Source organism: Rattus norvegicus, chromosome 1 (genome assembly GCF_036323735.1).
Source record: "Rattus norvegicus strain BN/NHsdMcwi chromosome 1, GRCr8, whole genome shotgun sequence".
Lineage (NCBI taxonomy): Eukaryota > Metazoa > Chordata > Mammalia > Rodentia > Muridae > Rattus > Rattus norvegicus.
In genome coordinates, this window is record NC_086019.1 from 166,750,442 (window position 1) to 166,770,213 (window position 19,772).

General features: G+C 38.5%; 1 protein-coding gene across 1 annotated transcript; it reads left to right on the top strand.

Annotated features, from left to right (window-relative positions):
* Positions 1-10,437: 10,437 nt before the first annotated feature.
* Or51h5 (olfactory receptor family 51 subfamily H member 5) lies at positions 10,438-11,498 on the top strand. Its single transcript, NM_001409144.1, has one exon. The coding sequence runs from the start codon at positions 10,542-10,544 to the stop codon at positions 11,496-11,498; it is 957 nt and encodes a 318-aa protein (NP_001396073.1). The 5' UTR covers positions 10,438-10,541.
* The last annotated feature ends 8,274 nt before the right edge of the window (positions 11,499-19,772 follow it).

Sequence of the window (19,772 nt, forward strand, 5' to 3'; positions counted from 1 at the left end):
ATTTGAGTTAATTTTATACCCAGCCACTTTGCTGAAGTTGTTTATCAGCTTTAGTAGTTCTCTGGTGGAACTTTTGGGATCACTTAAATATACTATCATATCATCTGCAAATAGTGATATTTTGACCTCTTCTTTTCCGATCTGTATCCCTTTGATCTCCTTTTGTTGTCTGATTGCTCTGGCTAGAACTTCAAGAACTATATTGAATAAGTAGGGAGAGAGTGGGCAGCCTTGTCTAGTCCCTGATTTTAGTGGGATTGCTTCAAGTTTCTCTCCATTTAGTTTAATGTTAGCAACTGGTTTGCTGTATATGGCTTTTACTATGTTTAGGTATGGGCCTTGAATTCCTATTCTTTCCAGGACTTTTATCATGAAGGGGTGTTGAATTTTGTCAAATGCTTTCTCAGCATCTAATGAAATGATCATGTGGTTCTGTTCTTTCAGTTTGTTTATATAATGGATCACGTTGATGGTTTTCCGTATATTAAACCATCCCTGCATGCCTGGGATGAAGCCTACTTGATCATGGTGGATGATTGTTTTGATGTGCTCTTGAATTCGGTTTGCCAGAATTTTATTGAGTATTTTTGCGTCGATATTCATAAGGGAAATTGGTCTGAAGTTCTCTTTCTTTGTTGTGTCTTTGTGTGGTTTAGGTATAAGAGTAATTGTAGCTTCGTAGAAGGAATTTGGTAGGGCTCCATCTGTTTCAATTTTGTGGAATAGTTTGGATAATATTGGTATGAGGTCTTCTATGAAGGTTTGATAGAATTCTGCACTAAACCCATCTGGACCTGGGCTCTTTTTGGTTGGGAGACCTTTAATGACTGCTTCTATTTCCTTAGGAGTTATGGGGTTGTTTAACTGGTTTATCTGTTCCTGATTTAACTTTGATACCTGGTATCTGTCTAGGAAATTGTCCATTTCCTGAAGATTTTCAAATTTTGTTGAATATAGGTTTTTATAGTAAGATCTGATGATTTTTTGAATTTCCTCTGAATCTGTAGTTATGTCTCCCTTTTCATTTCTGATTTTGTTAATTTGGACGCACTCTCTGTGTCCTCTCGTTAGTCTGGCTAAGGGTTTATCTATCTTGTTGATTTTCTCAAAGAACCAACTTTTGGTCCTGTTGATTCTTTCTATGGCCCTTTTTGTTTCTACTTGGTTGATTTCAGCTCTGAGTTTGATTATTTCCTGCCTTCTACTCCTCCTGGGTGTATTTGTTTCTTTTTGTTCTAGAGCTTTTAGGTGTGCTGTCAAGCTGCTGACATATGCTCTTTCCTGTTTCTTTCTGCAGGCACTCAGCGCTATGAGTTTTCCTCTTAGCACAGCTTTCATTGTGTCCCATAAGTTTGAGTATGTTGTATCCTCATTTTCATTAAATTCTAAAAAGTTTTTAATTTCTTTCTTTATTTCTTCCTTGACCAGGTTATCATTGAGTAGAGCATTGTTCAATTTCCACGTATATGTGGGCATTCTTCCCTTATTGTTATTGAAGACCAGTTTTAGGCCGTGGTGGTCTGATAGCACGCATGGGATTATTTCTATCTTTTTGTACCTGTTGAGGCCCGTTTTTTGACCAATTATATGGTCAATTTTGGAGAAAGTACCATGAGGAGCTGAGAAGAAGGTATATCCTTTTGCTTTAGGATAGAATGTTCTATAAATATCCGTTAAGTCCATTTGGCTCATGACTTCTCTTAGTCTGTCGACATCACTGTTTAATTTCTGTTTCCATGATCTGTCCATTGATGAGAGTGGGGTGTTAAAATCTCCCACTATTATTGTGTGAGGTGCAATGTGTGTTTTGAGCTTTAGTAAGGTTTCTTTTACGTATGTAGGTGCCCTTGTATTTGGGGCATAGATATTTAGGATTGAGAGTTCATCTTGGTGGATCTTTCCTTTGATGAATATGAAGTGTCCTTCCTTATCTTTTTTGATGACTTTTAGTTGGAAATTGATTTTATTTGATATTAGAATGGCTACTCCAGCTTGCTTCTTCTGACCATTTGCTTGGAAAGTTGTTTTCCAGCCTTTCACTCTGAGGTAGTGTCTGTCTTTGTCTCTGAGGTGTGTTTCCTGTAGGCAGCAGAATGCAGGGTCCTCGTTGCGTATCCAGTTTGTTAATCTATGTCTTTTTATTGGGGAGTTGAGGCCATTGATATTGAGAGATATTAAGGAATAGTGATTATTGCTTCCCGTTATATTCATATTTGGATGTAAGGTTATGTTTGTGTGCTTTCATTCTCTTTGTTTTGTTGCCAAGACGATTAGTTTCTTGCTTCTTCTAGGGTATAGCTTGCCTCCTTATGTTGGGCTTTACCATTTATTATCCTTTGTAGTGCTGGATTTGTAGAAAGATATTGTGTAAATTTGGTTTTGTCATGGAATATCTTGGTTTCTCCATCAATGTTAATTGAGAGTTTTGCTGGATACAGTAACCTGGGCTGGCATTTGTGTTCTCTTAGGGTCTGTATGACATCAGTCCAGGATCTTCTGGCCTTCATAGTTTCTGGCGAGAAGTCTGGTGTGATTCTGATAGGTCTGCCTTTATATGTTACTTGACCTTTTTCCCTTACTGCTTTTAATATTCTTTCTTTATTTTGTGTGTTTGGTGTTTTGACAATTATGTGACGGGAGGTGTTTCTTTTCTGGTCCAATCTATTTGGAGTTCTGTAGGCTTCTTGTATGCCTATGGGTATCTCTTTTTTTAGGTTAGGGAAGTTTTCTTCTATGATTTTGTTGAAGATATTTACTGGTCCTTTGAGCTGGGAGTCTTCACTCTCTTCTATACCTATTATCCTTAGGTTTGATCTTCTCATTGAGTCCTGGATTTCCTGTATGTTTTGGACCAGTAGCTTTTTCCGCTTTACATTATCTTTGACAGTTGAGTCAATGATTTCTATGGAATCTTCTGCTCCTGAGATTCTCTCTTCCATCTCTTGTATTCTGTTGGTGAAGCTTGTATCTACAGCTCCTTGTCTCTTCTTTTGGTTTTCTATATCCAGGGTTGTTTCCATGTGTTCTTTCTTGATTGCTTCTATTTCCATTTTTAATTCCTTCATCTGTTTGATTGTGTTTTCCTGGAATTCTTTCAGGGATTTTTGCCATTCCTCTTTGTAGGCTTCTACTTGTTTATTAATGATTTCCTGTGTTTCCCTAAGTGTGTTCATGTCTTTCTTGAAGTCCTCCAGCATCATGATCAAATATGATTTTGAAACTAGATCTTGCTTTTCTGGTGTGTTTGGATATTCCATGTTTGTTTTGGTGGGAGAATTGGGCTCCGATGATGGCATGCAGTCTTGGTTTCTGTTGCTTGGGTTCCTGCGCTTGCCTCTCGCCATCAGATTATCTCTAGTGTTACTTTGTTCTGCTATTTCTGACAGTGGGTAGACTGACCTATAAGCCTGTGTGTCAGGAGTGCTGTAGACCTGTTTTCCTCTCTTTCCGTCAGTTATGGGGACAGTGTGTTCTGCTTTCGGGCGTGTAGTTTTTCCTCTCTACAGGTCTTCAGCTGTTCCTGTGGGCCTGTGTCTTGAGTTCACCAGGCAGCTTTCTTGCAGCAGAAAATTTGGTCTTACCTGTGGTCCCGAGGCTCAGGTTCGCTCGTGGGGTGCTGCCCAGGGGCTCTCTGCAGCGGCAGCAACCAGGAAGACCTGTGCCGCCCCTTCCGGGAGCTTCAGTGTACCAGGGTTCCAGATGGTCTTTGGCTTTTTCCTCTGGCGTCCGAGATGTGTGTGCAGGGAGCAGTCTCTTCTGGTTTCCCAGGCTTGTCTGCCTCTCTGAAGGTTTAGCTCTCCCTCCCACGGGATTTGGGTGCAGAGAACTGTTTATCCGGTCTGTTTCTTTCAGGATCCGGCGGTGTCTCAGGCGCTGAAGTCCTGCCGCTCCTGGGCCCTCCCCCACGGGAGCCCAGAGGCCTTATACAGTTTCCTCTTGGGCCAGGGATGTGGGCAGGGGTGAGCAGTGTTGGTGGTCTCTTCTGCTCTGCAGCCTCAGGAGTGCCCACCTGACCAGGCGGTTGGGTCTCTCTCTCACCGGGTCTGGGAGCAGAGAGCTGCTGCGGGCCGGGATCCGCGGGTGTGGGACTTCCGGTAAACACAGACCGTGCGGGGTCCTAGAGAAATTCTGCTTCCGTGTGTCCCAAGCTCACCAGGCAGCTTTCTTGCAGCAGAAAATTTGGTCCTACCTGTGGTCCCGAGGCTCAGGTTCGCTCGTGGGGTGCTGCCCAGGGGCTCTCTGCAGTGGCAGCAACCAGGAAGACCTGTGCCGCCCCTTCCGGGAGCTTCAGTGCACCAGGGTTCCAGATGGTCTTTGGCTTTTTCCTCTGGCGTCCGAGATGTGTGTGCAGGGAGCAGTCTCTTCTGGTTTCCCAGGCTTGTCTGCCTCTCTGAAGGTTTAGCTCTCCCTCCCACGGGATTTGGGTGCAGAGAACTGTTTATCCGGTCTGTTTCTTTCAGGATCCGGCGGTGTCTCAGGCGCAGAAGTCCTGCCGCTCCTGGGCCCTCCCCCACGGGAGCCCAGAGGCCTTATACAGTTTCCTCTTGGGCCAGGGATGTGGGCAGGGGTGAGCAGTGTTGGTGGTCTCTTCTGCTCTGCAGCCTCAGGAGTGCCCACCTGACCAGGCGGTTGGGTCTCTCACTCACCGGGTCTGGGAGCAGAGAGCTGCTGCGGGCCGGGATCCGCGGGTGTGGGACTTCCCCACAACTTTCTTAGTTTATATTTTCTTTATTATTTCTATTTCTGTTTTTGGGTCTTAAATGGATTTGCTCATTTCTATCAACTTTTTCTCTTGGCTTTCTATAAGGTATTTACTAATTTCCTCCCCTTTATTTGTGTTTTCCTAAATTTTCTTAAGGGATTTATTAATTTTCTCTTAGGAACTCTTTCATTTTTATATTGTTAGCTTTATGTTTTTTCTTGTGTTTCAGCTGTGTTAGAATATTTAGGGACTACTGTGGTATGATAGCTGGGATCTTGGGGAAACATATTGCCCTGGCTGTTGATTGTGCTTTTACAATGTCTAGGCACCAGGGCTTGGGATGATTACAGATCTAGGTGATGGGTTTTGGATTTGTCTTTGTTGGGTTAATGTTTTGTTGCTTGGTTTCTGTTTTCCTTTTGGATTTTGGAGAGTGTGATGGCTGTCTGATGCTTGTTTTACTGCCCAGTTCAGTTGGCAAATTCATAGAGAATGCCTCCTGGTGTTGTGGGGCTAGTGTACAGGGACGAGTGGGGTGAGGGTGGTTAGGAAATAATGTCAGTAGGATCCATGGAGGATGTAGACAGGAGAAAGAGATGCTGAAGCTGCTGTTTTATTATAGCATTCAGGACAAGACTGAAGGATTGGGTCTTGAGAAACAGAGAAAGAGAGAGAGGAGAAGGTCTGTGGATAGCATACCTTATAAAAGTAGATCATGCAAAACCCTTGAGTCCTTCTTGTTACTTAGCTTCTCTGGATCTGAGGATTATAGCATAATTATCCTTTACTTTATAGCTAATATCTACTTATAAATTATTTATACCATGCTTGCCTTTCTAGGTCTGGGTCATCTCACTCAGGATGAATTTTTAAAATTCCATCCATTTGCCTATATATGTTGTGATTTTTCTAACAGCTGGGTAATACTCCATTGTATAAATGTACCACCTTTCCTTTATTTATTCTTTGGTTGAAGGACATCAAACAGTGGGAGAAGGGACTATCTCTGAATCTTTTACTTATTTTAGGGACCCTTTCCTCCTACCGAGTTGCCTTGTCCAGACTTAATATGAGGGGATGTGCCTAGTCTTATTGCAACTTGACATGCCATAATTGGTTGATAACCCCTGGAGGCCTGGGCGTTTCTGAAGGGAAACTTGAAGAGACAGTGAGGATTAGATGGAGAAAGGAGGTGGTAGAGAGGAGAAACTTGGAGGAAAAAAGGGAGTAGAAACCAGTTAGGATGCAGCATATGAAAGAAGAATAAAAAATTTTAGAGTAGATTGTGCTATCAATAACAGATTTTATTTTCAACTGAGTTATAAAGTTAAAGAAATGCTTAGTAAGATATTAGTAGTTAGAAAGTTGTGTTTTTCATCAACCAACATATTAAAATAAAAATGATGTGATAAAATTTGTTAAAGTTGTATAGTTGAGCTGATTTGGTATGAGAGAAAAACAACAGAAATCAGATTACATAGAGATATACTTGATTGATTGACTTGGATAAGTAATAAAGTAGTATTTGTTAGATATTTAAAATAAAATTATGATTATTCAAATGCAGAAACAATTATTTGTTTGAAGTGAGAAAAACTGAATAACAGCATGATATATTGCGAGATGATATATTTACTATGAACACTGGAACACAGAAGTTAGGATGTTGAAAGTAGAAAAGATCTTTATGTTATTAGCTTGGTAATCATACTAAAACATGGTTATGTAATTTAAAGATGAACCTTGAGTTGGAAACATAACATTTTGAGGGACTCTGAGAATACAAAAATGTCTGTACCAGTGCTGACAAATCTGGAGTTAACATGCAGATAGATGAACAGCAGATGTGGAGCAGGGACCAGTACATGAATTCCATTCTTTGTCATCATTTTGTCCTCCCCTTTAAGATTATAGGACACAAGGGCACAATTATGCCAGAGTTTCTTCTGTTATTTCTATCCTGTGTTATTTCTTCTATTTAATTTCTACAAATTGTCTGGAACAATTTCTAAAATGATCTTTTCTGAACAAGAGATCAATATACTTGCCATATTTATAAAGAGTCGTGTGTGTGAAAGACTATGAATAAATGTAATAAATAATATTATAGGAGATATTATTGATTATGAATGCTGTCAGCTATTATTTTATTTTTTATCTGAAGTGATAACTAGATATTGTAGAATTCATTTTCCCTTGATTGATGGAGGCATTGACTAATGACTCCCCATATTTCCTCTTACTTGCCTTATGATTAGATTTGCTAGGTGAATATTGATGACTGAAAAGTGAAGGTGAAATATAAGAAAAAGTGATGAGAAAAATCATTGTAATTTGGAATGTTTTCCAAATTGGAAAATAACGAATGTATTTTTCTCTGATCTTTTAAAATTTGGATGTATTTTGAGATAAATAAAAGTGTATATCTCTTGTTCAGTGCATGGAAACAGTGAGATGCATAAACAGGCCAGGAGAAGATGTCATAGGCACTAACCAGTTTCTGGAACGCCCCACGTACTGTCTTAGTAGTTGGTGCTCTCAGCATTATCTCATTTTAAAATCCCGAATGGTTGGGGGTTGGTTTAGTTGCCCTGGAGAGATCTCTGTTTTGGAAGCCCAGGGGATCTGCAAAAGTCTCCATTGCACAATAAAGGGGAGAATCCTAGAATAGGTCAGTACATAAAATTCCTAATCGTGTCACGGCAATGGTTTTGCCAGATGAGCCTCTGGCTGGGATGTTTCACATCTTTCCTTAGTTAGTGTACTCTCCGCAGGCAGGTAAGTGTGAGCGAAAAGTAGGAAGATCAAGCTGGCCACGGGAACGGAGATTTTAAGATAGCACTACGAAAGCATCCTTGATGCCTCCTGTATCTCTGTCTCTTGGCTTTGATTTCTCCCCAGAAGCAGCCTGTGGCTTGTGTGTTGTTCTCTTTCTTCTCACATTTAGTTTAAGGGAAAGGTGTGAATCAGTAAACTTCTGTAATCTAACCTGTAGGACAGTGATGGAGATCATGTTCCAGAGGGAACACACTGACTTGGAAACAGTGGATTTCAGTCATGGAGTTAATGTGGCCGAAGACACATGTCACCTATGGGTTATGGTGTGCTTATTTCTGTATTGAGCAAGGTCGGAAATTTCTTTCCTTATGCTGGACATTCATGGTTTAACTAAGTGATGATGGTTATAGTTAGTCTATGCTGGGACAGTTTTTATTTTATACTTATTTCTCTAATCTCATCTTCCCTTTATACATATGGAAATAATGAAGAGTAAATTTCTCCTGTTATTTCCAATCCTAGTCATAGTCTACTGTATGCCAATAGATGGGGATCTTTAGTATCCCAGAAGTCACTTATTGATTTACAGAAAATTTAGATCTGTTTTTGTTTCTTGGTGGAATAAAAGATTCCATCTGCTTCTTCAATCTAAGATGTACAGATCTTAGACTAGGAACCTAAAGTACAGATATGGAATATTTACATGGCCTCACATATCCACCAGGAGGGGTACAGTGCACAGCATAGAAGGACAGGGCTCCATCAAGCCACCAATGGCAGAGTTTTGGGTCCAAGGGCACAATCTTCAGAAGATAGAATTGAATTCCATTTGTTTTCTAGATCTTAGATATTTTACATAAACTCAAGACTTAGGATTCATGTGGAAAGGGTCTCTGTCAGGAGTTGCTGTGAGTTTGCCGTTTCTAATCGAGTCTGCAACTCCCTTGGCATTTAGTTTTAATTCTCAACAATGCTATGCAGCTCCTCATCTCTTATTGTCATAGAATTTTTCCTCCTAAATTGAGTGAATGAAAGAATAATAGCAAAGAATGTTAATTCTATTATCTGGGCTTCAGAGTTTTGTTAATAAATAATTAAATGCATCAACTTTTATCTCTACTGCTCCTGGATTTCTGTTTTTTCTCCTATTCTTATTTCCTCCCACACTACTGTACCCCTCTTTTATTTGCTCACCTTTTAAAATTCTTTTATCATCAATCTGTATTACAGGCATTTTGCTTAGTAAGAGTTTTCCTTCTCAAAAAGCACTAAGGCATAGATATGTGACACAATAATTTATTGGAGAGGTAGAAAATGTAAGCTACTAATATAAAAGATGAAATCATTTAATGAATAGTCAACCGTGTTCTGTAAGCACAATGGAAAGAAATGAGTATTGCATAGAAGTAGTAAATGTCTCACTGGAATTCTTGGTAAGAAATCTTTAGAGAGAGATAGCTGGAAGAGTTAAAGCACAATTACAAGCAGCTATCATATATTTTTCCAACATGTCAGAGAGTCAGCCATGAATGAGATTGGACAAGCACAGGATGATCTGCTTAATAATAGCAGAACAGAGGGTGAAAATGTTTTTAATTACAAAAGATATTGATTAAATATAATTCTTTGTGTTGTGGGAAAAACTATCAGCTTCAACTTCCACTGTCTGAAAAGAACTCTGCTTCATATAAAAAAGTAAATAAGACTTCCAGAAACAAGAGCAACAAAATTAAACAGACAAAATACAATATCAATATTAAAACATATGTATATTCTAAATTATCATGATCCCAGCTCATATTATTTTTTCTTCCCAGTGATCCTTTTGAGTAAATACTGTCATTGTCTCATATTATCTGACTGTGAATGGAGAACTGGGATTTGAGTTCATAATAGGTGGATATAGAGTGTATATTATTAATATTTCATTGGCCAACATGAAACTTGATTCCAGCCAAATGATAAAGTAAACAATTGCATATGTTAATGCTGAGATGTTTTCAAAGAGTATATTCTACTTCTGGTTGTGAATCATGTGATGACTTCTCAAGGGGGGGTCTCTGGAAAAATCATAAATACTGGTTCTGGTTATATAAGCATATACTATATATTTTCATTAAAGTGATCATATCTTTCCCCCAACTAGGGTATGCGGCATGACAAATGTGCTTTAGAAATAAAAACTGTAACATGAAATGATCTTTAGGTGAGCCCCAATGTATTCTACATTAACAAAATAAATAGCTTACTCTGGAAAAGATTTTAACTGTTGCTTCTTTATTCTGCCTTCTACTAATATCTCACCAATTTAGAAGAGACAAATACTTTCATTTTAATGATTGATATGACTGCAGTATTTGGATTCACGTTAAGGCTGGTGTTACATCCAGACTCAACAGGATGAAGAAAGGTTGGGCTTTGAGCAGAAGTATACAAATGCGAACTAGGCATTTTAAGAGCCCAAGAAGAGTGATTGGTGGGAGAGGTAATCATTATGGCAAATAAATAATTTATATTTTATGCTATTATTATTGGAATTGTACTGTGTAATTTATCCTCAGTCATTCACTGGTGCTGTGTCACCTTAGGTATGACTCACATAGAGGTTGTACAAGGGAGGGCTGGGATCTGAATAGAAGATGTGTGCTTCTCAGCTTAGTAAATTTGAATCCAATCAAATAATAAGGAACACTGTGTCTTAAGATTGATTTTCAAGAAGGATGCTCTGCCTTATAAGTTGCTGATTAATCAACATGAAGGACTTTAATGAGGAAGAAAGAATAGAAAAGGGGAAAGTTTTTTCTTTCTTCTATATTTTATATAAGTAGTATTATGGCTGATGAATATCTGGGTGTGTCATTTTTCCCTGGACCATTAGGCATTTCTTCAGTAAGATCTTCTTTAGAATGGTAATTTCGGCACACACTCAATGAGGAAACAAAATGGCTTCACTCTCAAAGAGGTCAGTTTGTAACACAGTAATAAACACTGCCATTGTCTTTTCAGGAAGACACTTATCAGGATTTCCAAAGATTCCTCATGCCTGTATCATATTGACTTCATGGCAGATCATAACCATTCTCAATTCCAGCATCTGTACTTTGTCTTAACTGGAATCCCTGGACTTGAGCAGAAGTATTACTGGATGGCATTCCCATTGGGTGCTATATATGCCATTGCTCTCTTTGGAAATGGTATCATCATCTCTACAATCAAGTCTGAATCTTCTCTGCATATTCCTATGTACTACTTTCTGTGTATGCTGGCATTTGCAGATATGGGGCTCACTCTTTGCACTCTGCCCTCTATGCTAGGCATATTCTGGTTTAACTACAAATTCATTACTTTTGATGGTTGTCTTGTTCAGATGTACTTCATTCACACCTTCTCAGCCATCGAGTCAGGAGTGCTAGTTGCAATGGCCATTGATCGGGTCATAGCAATCTGGAGCCCTCTTAGATATGGCACCATTTTAACCAATGGTGTGGTCTGTAAAATAGGGGTGCTCATCTTGTCAAGAGCAGTCTGTGTGGTCTTCCCGGTGCCTTTCCTCATCAAGAGGCTCCCTTTTTATCGCTCTAACATCCTCTCCCACTCCTTCTGCCTCCATCAAGATGTCATGCGCCTTGCTTGTGCCAGCACTCGTGTCAACAGTCTCTATGGCCTTATCGCTGTCATCTTTACCAAGGGTTCTGACTCCCTTTCTATCCTCTTCTCCTATGTGTTCATACTTCGCACGGTGATGGCTATTGCCTCTGGGGAGGGCCGGTTGAAGGCTCTCAACACCTGTGTTTCACACATCTGTGCTGTACTTATCTTTTATGTGCCTTTGATTGGGGTGTCACTCATTCATCGCTTTGGAAAGCACCTGTCACCACTGACTCACGCCCTCATGGCGAATGCCTACCTTCTTGTTCCCCCTGTGCTAAACCCCATAGTTTATACCGTGAAGACGAAGGAAATACGAAAAAAGATTATCCAGATATTTATTCGAACCAGGATTTCCACAGAAGGTTAAAACTTCCTTTGAGATAGCAGGAAAAAGTTCTGTAAACACTCAACTATGACTATGAAAATTAAAAAAAATATATTTTTTAAAGTTTTCTGTGTGAGTTGAATTGTGAAAAGACATATTTTCCTTCTTGGAAAATGGATACTTCATTTCTCCAGTGCCAAATTGTAATTTTCTTTTCTTTTCTTTTTTACTTATTCACTTTACATCCTATTCACTGCCCTCTCCCAGCCAACCCTCCCAAGATCTTTCCCCCATCCCCATCCCCTTCTCCTCTGAGCAGGTTGGGGACCTTGGTATCTCCTAATCCTGGCATTTCAAGTTTCTGCAAGGATAGACACTTCTCCCACTAAGGCTAGACAAGGCAGCCCAGCTAGTAGAACATATCCTACACACAGGAAACAGCTTTTGAGATAGCCCCCTTTCTAGTTGCTCAGGACTGATATGAAAGTCAAGCTGCACATCTCTTACATATGAACCAGGAGGCCTAGGTCCAGCCTCCGTATGTTCTTTGCTTGGTGGTTCAGAGGAGTAGCATATGTAATTCTGGCTCCTTTATAAAAAAAATAAGTTGTTCACATTATGTGCATTTGCATTTGTGTCTTTGTCTTTCATTCAATTTCATTTATCAAAATGTCTGTTTTTGTGTGACTAATTTTGTGAGTTCTTTTTTTAAAAAAATCTGGCTACTTTACTGAAAGTGTTTAGCTGTAGGAGTCTCCCAGTGGAAGTTTTAGGCTCACTTAGGTATACTGTCATATCATCTGGAAATAAATATACATTGACTTCTTCCTTTCCAATTTGTGTACTCCTGATATCCTTCAGTTGTCGTATTGATCTAGCTAAGACTTCAAGTACTATATTTAATAGGCAGGGAGAAAGTGGACAGCCTTATTTTGTTCATGATTTCAATGGAATTGCTTTGCGTTTCTCTTCATTTAATTTGAAGTTGGCTATAAACTGCTTTTATTGTGTTATGTCTTTTGTGTTCTTAATCTCCCCAAGACTTTTATCATGAAAGAAATTTTGTCAAAGTTTTTTTTTCCATCTAATGAGATTGTAATATAGTTATTGTCTTTCAGTGTGTTCAGATGTTGGATTACATTCGTTGATTTTAGTATGTTGAACCATCTCTGTATTTCCGGGATAAAGCTTATTTAACCATGGTGGATGATACTTTTGATATGTTCTTGGATTTGGTTTGCAAGTATTATGTTGAGAATTTTTGTACCTAGGTTCATGAGGGAAATTGGGCTATAATAATCTTTCTTTGTTGTGTTTTTAATGTGGTTTTGGTATCAGGGTAAAGTTGGTCTCATAAAACAAATTGGACAATGTTCCCTCTATTTTTATTTTTTAGAATAATTTGAGGAGTATTGGCATTAACTCTCTTTAAAAGTCTAAAAGCATAGTGTACTACATCATCTAGCCTTAGGAATTTTTTGTTTGAGAAATTTTATGTCTGTTTCAATTACTTATCTAATCTTAATTAACTTTGATAAGTGGCATATATCAAAAAATTATCCATTTATTTTTAGATTTTTCCCACCTGTTAGAGTACAGGTTTGTAAAGTATTGTCTGGATTTCTGCAATGTTCGTTTTTATACCCCCCTTTTCAATTCTAATTTTGTTCATTAGATAGTCTCTTTGCCTTTCACTTTAATTGATTTTCTCAAAGAACCAAATTTTTGTTTAATTGACTGTAATTTTTTGTTGGTTTTGTTTCTGTTTTATTGTTTTCAGCGTTGTGCTTGATTATTTTTGGCATGTGTTCCTTTTGGGTATTATTTATCCTTCTTAATTTTCAGGCGTGCTTGTATGTTGTTCGTACCAGATGACTCTAATTTTTATGTAGGCATTTAGTGCTCTGAAGTTGCATCTTATACTACTTTTTATTGTGTCACATATTTTTGTGTATTAAATTCCACTCAATTCCAGAAAGTCTGTAATGTCTTTCTTCATTTCCATCTTGACTAAATTTTCATTCAGTAGTGAGTTGTCCAGTTTTCATGAGTTTGTAGGCTTTCTATTGTATCTGTTGTTGATATCCAGTTTTAATTCACTGTGGTCAAATAGGATACATGGTGTGATTTCAGCTTTCATATATGTGTCAAGACTTGGTTTGTATGGGAAAGTTATTGGAGAAATTTTGGAGAAAGTTCCATGAGGTGCAGAGAAGCAATATTCTTTTGTGCTTGGGTGAAATGTTTTGCAAGTATTCGTTAAGTCCATTTGGTTTATAACCGCCGTTATTACCAGAATTTCTCTGGTCGGTTTTGTTTAGATTATCTGCCTATTGACAAGAGTCAGATATTTAAGAATGAAGTACATCACTATCAGTGTGTTAAGGTCAATATTTGGTTAAAGCTGTAGTAGTGTTTATTTCACAGACATTGGTGACCTTGTGCTTTGGACATAGATGCTATGAATTGTAATGTCTTCTAGGTATTTTTTCTTTGATAAATATGTAATATCTTTCTGATTAGTTTTGTTTGAAATTTATTTTGATAGTTATTAAAATGGTTATAAGAACTTGCTTCTTCGTTCCATTTTCTTAGTATATCTTTTTCCATCCTTTTAAGCTAATCCAATGTCTGTGATTAATATTAAGGTGTATTTCTTAGAATCAGCAAAAGGATGGATATTGAATCCATTCTGTTTGTCTATATCTTTTTATTGGGGAATAGAGTTGATTGATATAGAGAAATATCAATGAATAGTAGTTGCTGATTTCTTTTATTTGGTTATTGTTGTTATTTGTTATTGCTGTTCTTGATGTTGGTGGTGGTATGTGTATGTGTGAGTGAGTGTGTATGTATGTGTGTGTGTGTGTGTGTGAGAGAGAGAGAGAGAGAGAGAGAGAGAGAGAGAGAGAGAGAAAGAGAGAGAGAGAGAGAGAGAGAGAGAGAGAGAGAGAGAGAGAGAGAAAGAGTAAGGGGGTTCCTCTCTTTCGATTTGTTGATCTGGGATTAGTTAATCTGAAATTGGGTGATGTTACTTTTCTTAGGTTGGAGTTTTCCTTCTAATAGCTTCTGTAGGGATAAATTTGTAGATAGATATTGTTTAAATTTGGTTTTATTAGATGGTCTTATTTTCTCCGTCTATTGTAATTAAATTTTTCTTTTTTAATAGTATTTTTATTTATCAATTTAAGTATGTATATTTCTTTTTATTGGAGTTTTTAAAATTTATTTACATTTCAAACGATATCCCCTTTCCCAGTTTCCTGTCCATAAACTCCCTATCACATCTACCCTTGCCCTTCTGAGGGTGTTCTCCTATGCATCCACACACCCCTTCCCTCCTCTTTGCCTTGACATTACCCTACACTGTAGGGGTTGAGTCTTGGCAGGAACAAGGACTTCTCCACCCATTGGTGCCCAGTATGGCCATCCTCTGCTACATATGCAACTGGAGCCATAGGTCTGTCCATTTATATTTTTTGAATGGTGATTTAGTCCCTGGGCACTCTGATTGGTTGGTATTATTGTTCTTATGGGTTTATTAACCCCTTTATTTCCTTCCAACCTTTCTCTAACTCCTGCAATGGGGACCCCATTCTCAGTGATGTTTGGCTGTGAGCATCTGCCTCTGTATTTGTCATGCTCTGACTGAGCCTTTCAGGAGACAGCTATATCAGGCTCCTATCATCATGTACCACTTGACATCCCCCAAAGTGACTGGGTTTCATGGGTGTATGGGACTGGATCCCCAGGTGGGGCAGGCTATGAATGGCCATTCCTTCAGTCTCTGCTCCAAACTTTGACTCCATATTTTCTCTGATGAATATTTTTGCTCCCCCTTCTAAGAAAGACTGAAGCATCTGCACTTTGGGTGTCCTTCTTCTTGAGCTTCATGTGGTCTGTGGGTTTAATCTTGGGATGTGGATGGGGCGAACACCCATATGGAGGAGGGGGTGGGCATGCGGGCTTATGGACAGGAAACCGGGAAAGGGAATACCATTTGAAGTGTAAGTAAAGAAATATATCTAATAAAAATAGTTAAAAAAAAAAGAATCGACAAATGGGACCTCATAAAACTGCAAAGCTTCTGTATGGCAAAGGACACTGTCATTAGGACAAAATGGCAACAAACAGATTGGGAAAAGATCTTTACCAATCCTACATCTGATAAAGGCCTAATATCCAAAATATACAAAGAATTCAAGAAGTTAGACTCCAGAGAGCCAAATAACTTTATTAAAAATGGGGTATCAATGTAAACAAAGTATTCTCAGCTAAGGAATATCAAATGGTTGAGAAGTATCTAAAGAAATGTTCAATATGTTTAGTCAGGAGGGAATGAAAAATACAACCCTGAGATTCTACCTCACACCAGTCAGAATGGTCAAGATCAAATACTCAGGTGACAGCAGAGGTTGGTGAGGATCTGGTGAAAGAGGAACAGTCCTCTATTGTTGGTGGGATTGCAAGCTGGAAACCAGTCTGGAGTTTCCTCAGAAAATTGGACATTGTCATTAAAACAAAATGGCAAACAATATACTAACCCTACATCTGACAGAGGGTTAATATCCAATATATACATGGAATTCAAGAAATTAGACACCAGAGAATCAAATAACCCTGTTAAAAATGGGGTACAGAGTGAAACAAAATCTTTCTTGGGTATAGTATTCTGAACTGTTCAAGGTCAGCCTCATCTACAGAGCAAGTTCCAGGACAGGCAAAACTATATGGAGAAACCCAATCTCAAATTACCTAAAGGGGAGAGAGAGAGAGAGAGAGAGAGAGAGAGAGAGAGAGAGAGAGAGAGAGAGAGAGAGAGAGAGAGAGATTCTGTCCCTTGACCTGGCTTTTTTCTCCTTCCTCTATTACTATTATTTTTAAATATGTATTTTTCTTAGTATCATACATTTCTTGGATGTTTTGTGCCAGGAAGTTTTTAGATTTAAGATTTCTTTTGACTTACATGTCCACTTTTTCTATTGTGTTTTCAATGACTTAGGTTCTCTCTTCTGCTTCTATTATTCTGTCAATGAGGCTTACCTCTGTTTCCTAAACTTTTCATTTCCAGATTTACCATAGTCTGGGGTTTCTTTATTGACTCTGTTTCCATTTTCATGTCCTGAAACATTTTATTTCACTCTTTATGATTCATGTTGATATTGAATAAAACAAGCATATCTCTAAATATTATTATATTCTACATCTAATCCTTTAAAATTACACAAAAATACAAATGTAACAGTATATATCATGCATGGTAACATAAACATAGAACTTTTTAAAAGATAAGGTTATCAAATACAAATCCAATCTATTAGTTTACCTTATAGATCAACAGGTCATAATGATTTTTGACTTTTTTTGTTCATTTCTGCTTACATTGCATTAATACTGAGTCCTTGTTTAAGTAGAATAATGCTTCATAACCTTCAGACTTATATATTCAAATTCTGCATAGATCAAGAAGTGGTCAGATAACTTCTGTTGAAATCTCAAGCTTAGTCTTTCAGGATTATTCCTTTTTATTAATCACTTTATTTGCTTAAATTTCAAATGATATCCCCCTTCCTGTTTGTTTCCTCCACAAACTCCCCATCCTGTCCTTCCTCTCCCTCCTCCCCTTTGCCTCTATGAGGGTGCTCCTCCACCCACTCACCCACTCATGCCTCACTGCTATAGCATCCCACTACACTGGGACATCAAGCTTCCTCCCCTCCTATTGATTTCAGATAAGGCAAATCTGCTCTGTATGTATCTGGAGTCACAGATCTCTCCATGTATACTCTTTGGTTGGTGGTTTATTCCCTGGGAGTTCTGGGTGGTCCAGTTAGTTGATACTGTTCTTTGTGTGCTGTTGCAGTCCCCTTTAGTTCCTTCAGCATTTCCCCTATCTGTTCCATTGGAATCCCTTGGCTCAGTCTGATGGCTGGTTGTGAGTATCTGCATCTGTATTGGTCAAAGAACAACTCAGGGAACAGCCATACCAGGCTGTCAACAAGTACTTCTTGGCGTCAGTAATAATGTTGGGGTTTAACCTCTGTCTTAGGGTTTTACTGCTGTAAACAGACATCCTGACCAAGGCAAGTCCTATAAGTGACAACATTTAATTGGGACTGGCTTACAGGTTCAGAGGTTGAGTCCACAAGGCAGGAGCATGGCAGCATCCCAGCAGGCATGATGCAGGAGGAAGGGAGTTCTACATCTTCATCTGAAGGCTGCTAGCAGAATTCTGGCTTCCAGGCATCTAGGGTGAGGGTCTTAAATCCCCCCCCCAACACAGTGACACACCTACTCCAACAAGGCCACACTTCCAAATAGTGCCACTTCCTGGGCCGAGCATATATAAACCATCACAGTGTCTGCAGATGGGATAAAGCAATAGGTGGGGCAGCCTCTGAATGGCCTTTCCTTCAGTCTCTGTTCCATTTTTTGTCCCCGTCTTTCTTTGGACAGGAACATTTCTGTTTGAGATGCATGGGTGGCCCCATCCCTCAACTGGGTGCCATGTCTACTTACTAGAGGTGGGAGATACAGATTGTATCTCCCCTTCATTGGGTATGTTATCTAAAATCATTGCTATTGAGTCCTGAGAGCCTCTTGCTTCCTTGGAGTCTGGGACTTTCTAGTGGCTACACCCAGTTCACCAAACCCCATTGCTACATGTTTCTATTCATGACCCTCTGTACTTATCTCCTGTCCGTTCCAATACCTGTGCCTGCCATCCTTTTTTCCCTTCCCCTCCTCTCTCCCATACAGGTCCTTCCCTCTCTCTACCTTCCGTGATTATTTTGTTCCCCCTTCTCTGTAGGATCGAAGCATCAGGATTATTCTTAAACTGACTCTGTGTAGTTCATCTTATGAAGTTGAAGTTTTTGTTTAAAGTTTTAACAGTATTGATTGTTTTTCAACCATCTATCCTAGAGCCACAAGGTCCATTTTCTCTTTGCAATTGACTTTTGAATTTTGGAACCCCTGAGGACTAAGCCAAGTCTCAGTCCACAGGTTTCAGGTAAACAGCTTACGGTTTGAATTCAGCTATGCCACTTATGAGAAGTATAACCTTTGACAAGTTACTAGTCTGTACCTTACTTTCCTTCTGTATAAAAAAGCTTATACATATTTTCAAAGATGGTTGAAGAATTCAGTGAAATAACAGTTAAATGTTCTAGTGTTATCAGATCTATGCATTAAATGCAGAACATCTAATATGGTCTTGCATTGTAATCTTCTGAGAGCACTTATTTATAGAGAAACATTGTAGGATTGAACAGAAAATACTATATGTGTCTTTGTATCCATGGGGTCTAGTATAATTACTGGGATTTCTTAGTATTAAATATATATTAAATGAATGATAAATGACCTAACAAATTAGTTGTCTGATAGTTAACATAATTATTAAAACAGATACTAGTATAAATAGAAGGACAAGTTACATATTCATCTAACATGTGTACATTGCATTTCAAATCTTTCACTTATGCTCAGCATTTCTACTCAGCTTACACAAACCTTGGAAGTGGCTTTATTATGCTAACTTTTATCAAAACCTCTAGTACACAATAAAATGGGAAACAATCTTTCTAGGTCAAAAGAATTCTGCATTATTTTATTAAATATGTGAAGGAATACTAAACCTACATCATTTTTAAAAAGATAAGCATGAGAAATAATATGAATAATTTATTTTTATAAGAGAATTCTTTAAATACACAAATAAATACCTGGACAGAAAGGTAATTAATTATTGCGCTGTATTGTAACTGTAGAGGAATTTTAATCCAACAACATGGCTGCTCTGGCAAGGGATCATATCCAAAGACCTTCTAGGTCTATGAGACCCAGCTGGAATACAAACACACCTTTGGTACACACTTTTAATTCCAAGCAATGGCATCTAAGTGAAGGGCAGTTCAGTGAGGACAGTCAGTTGATTTCAGTCATGCAGTATAGTTCAGGTCTGTTTAGTTTATGCATCAGTGCAGTTCAGTTTGTGGAGTTCAGAGGCAATGTTTCCAAGTAGAACAATTCAGTCAGAAGCCGAGAGAAGCAGTTTTAATCAGTCAGCTTGGAGAGGAGTTTGAGCCAGAACAGTTGAGTTGAACCAGCCAGCCAGAGCTCAGAACCAGGTAGAAAGGGTGGGTTTATTCAGCAGTAAGCTTCTGTGACAACAATTACATCTGGTGAATAAAAGAGACTTACATATAACAATTCTTTTTCTATTTAAAATTTATTATATTTAAATATAATATTCTACAGCCAATTATTCAGTAGTTTTGTGGGATGTATTGAATCATTGTTAGTGCAACTACT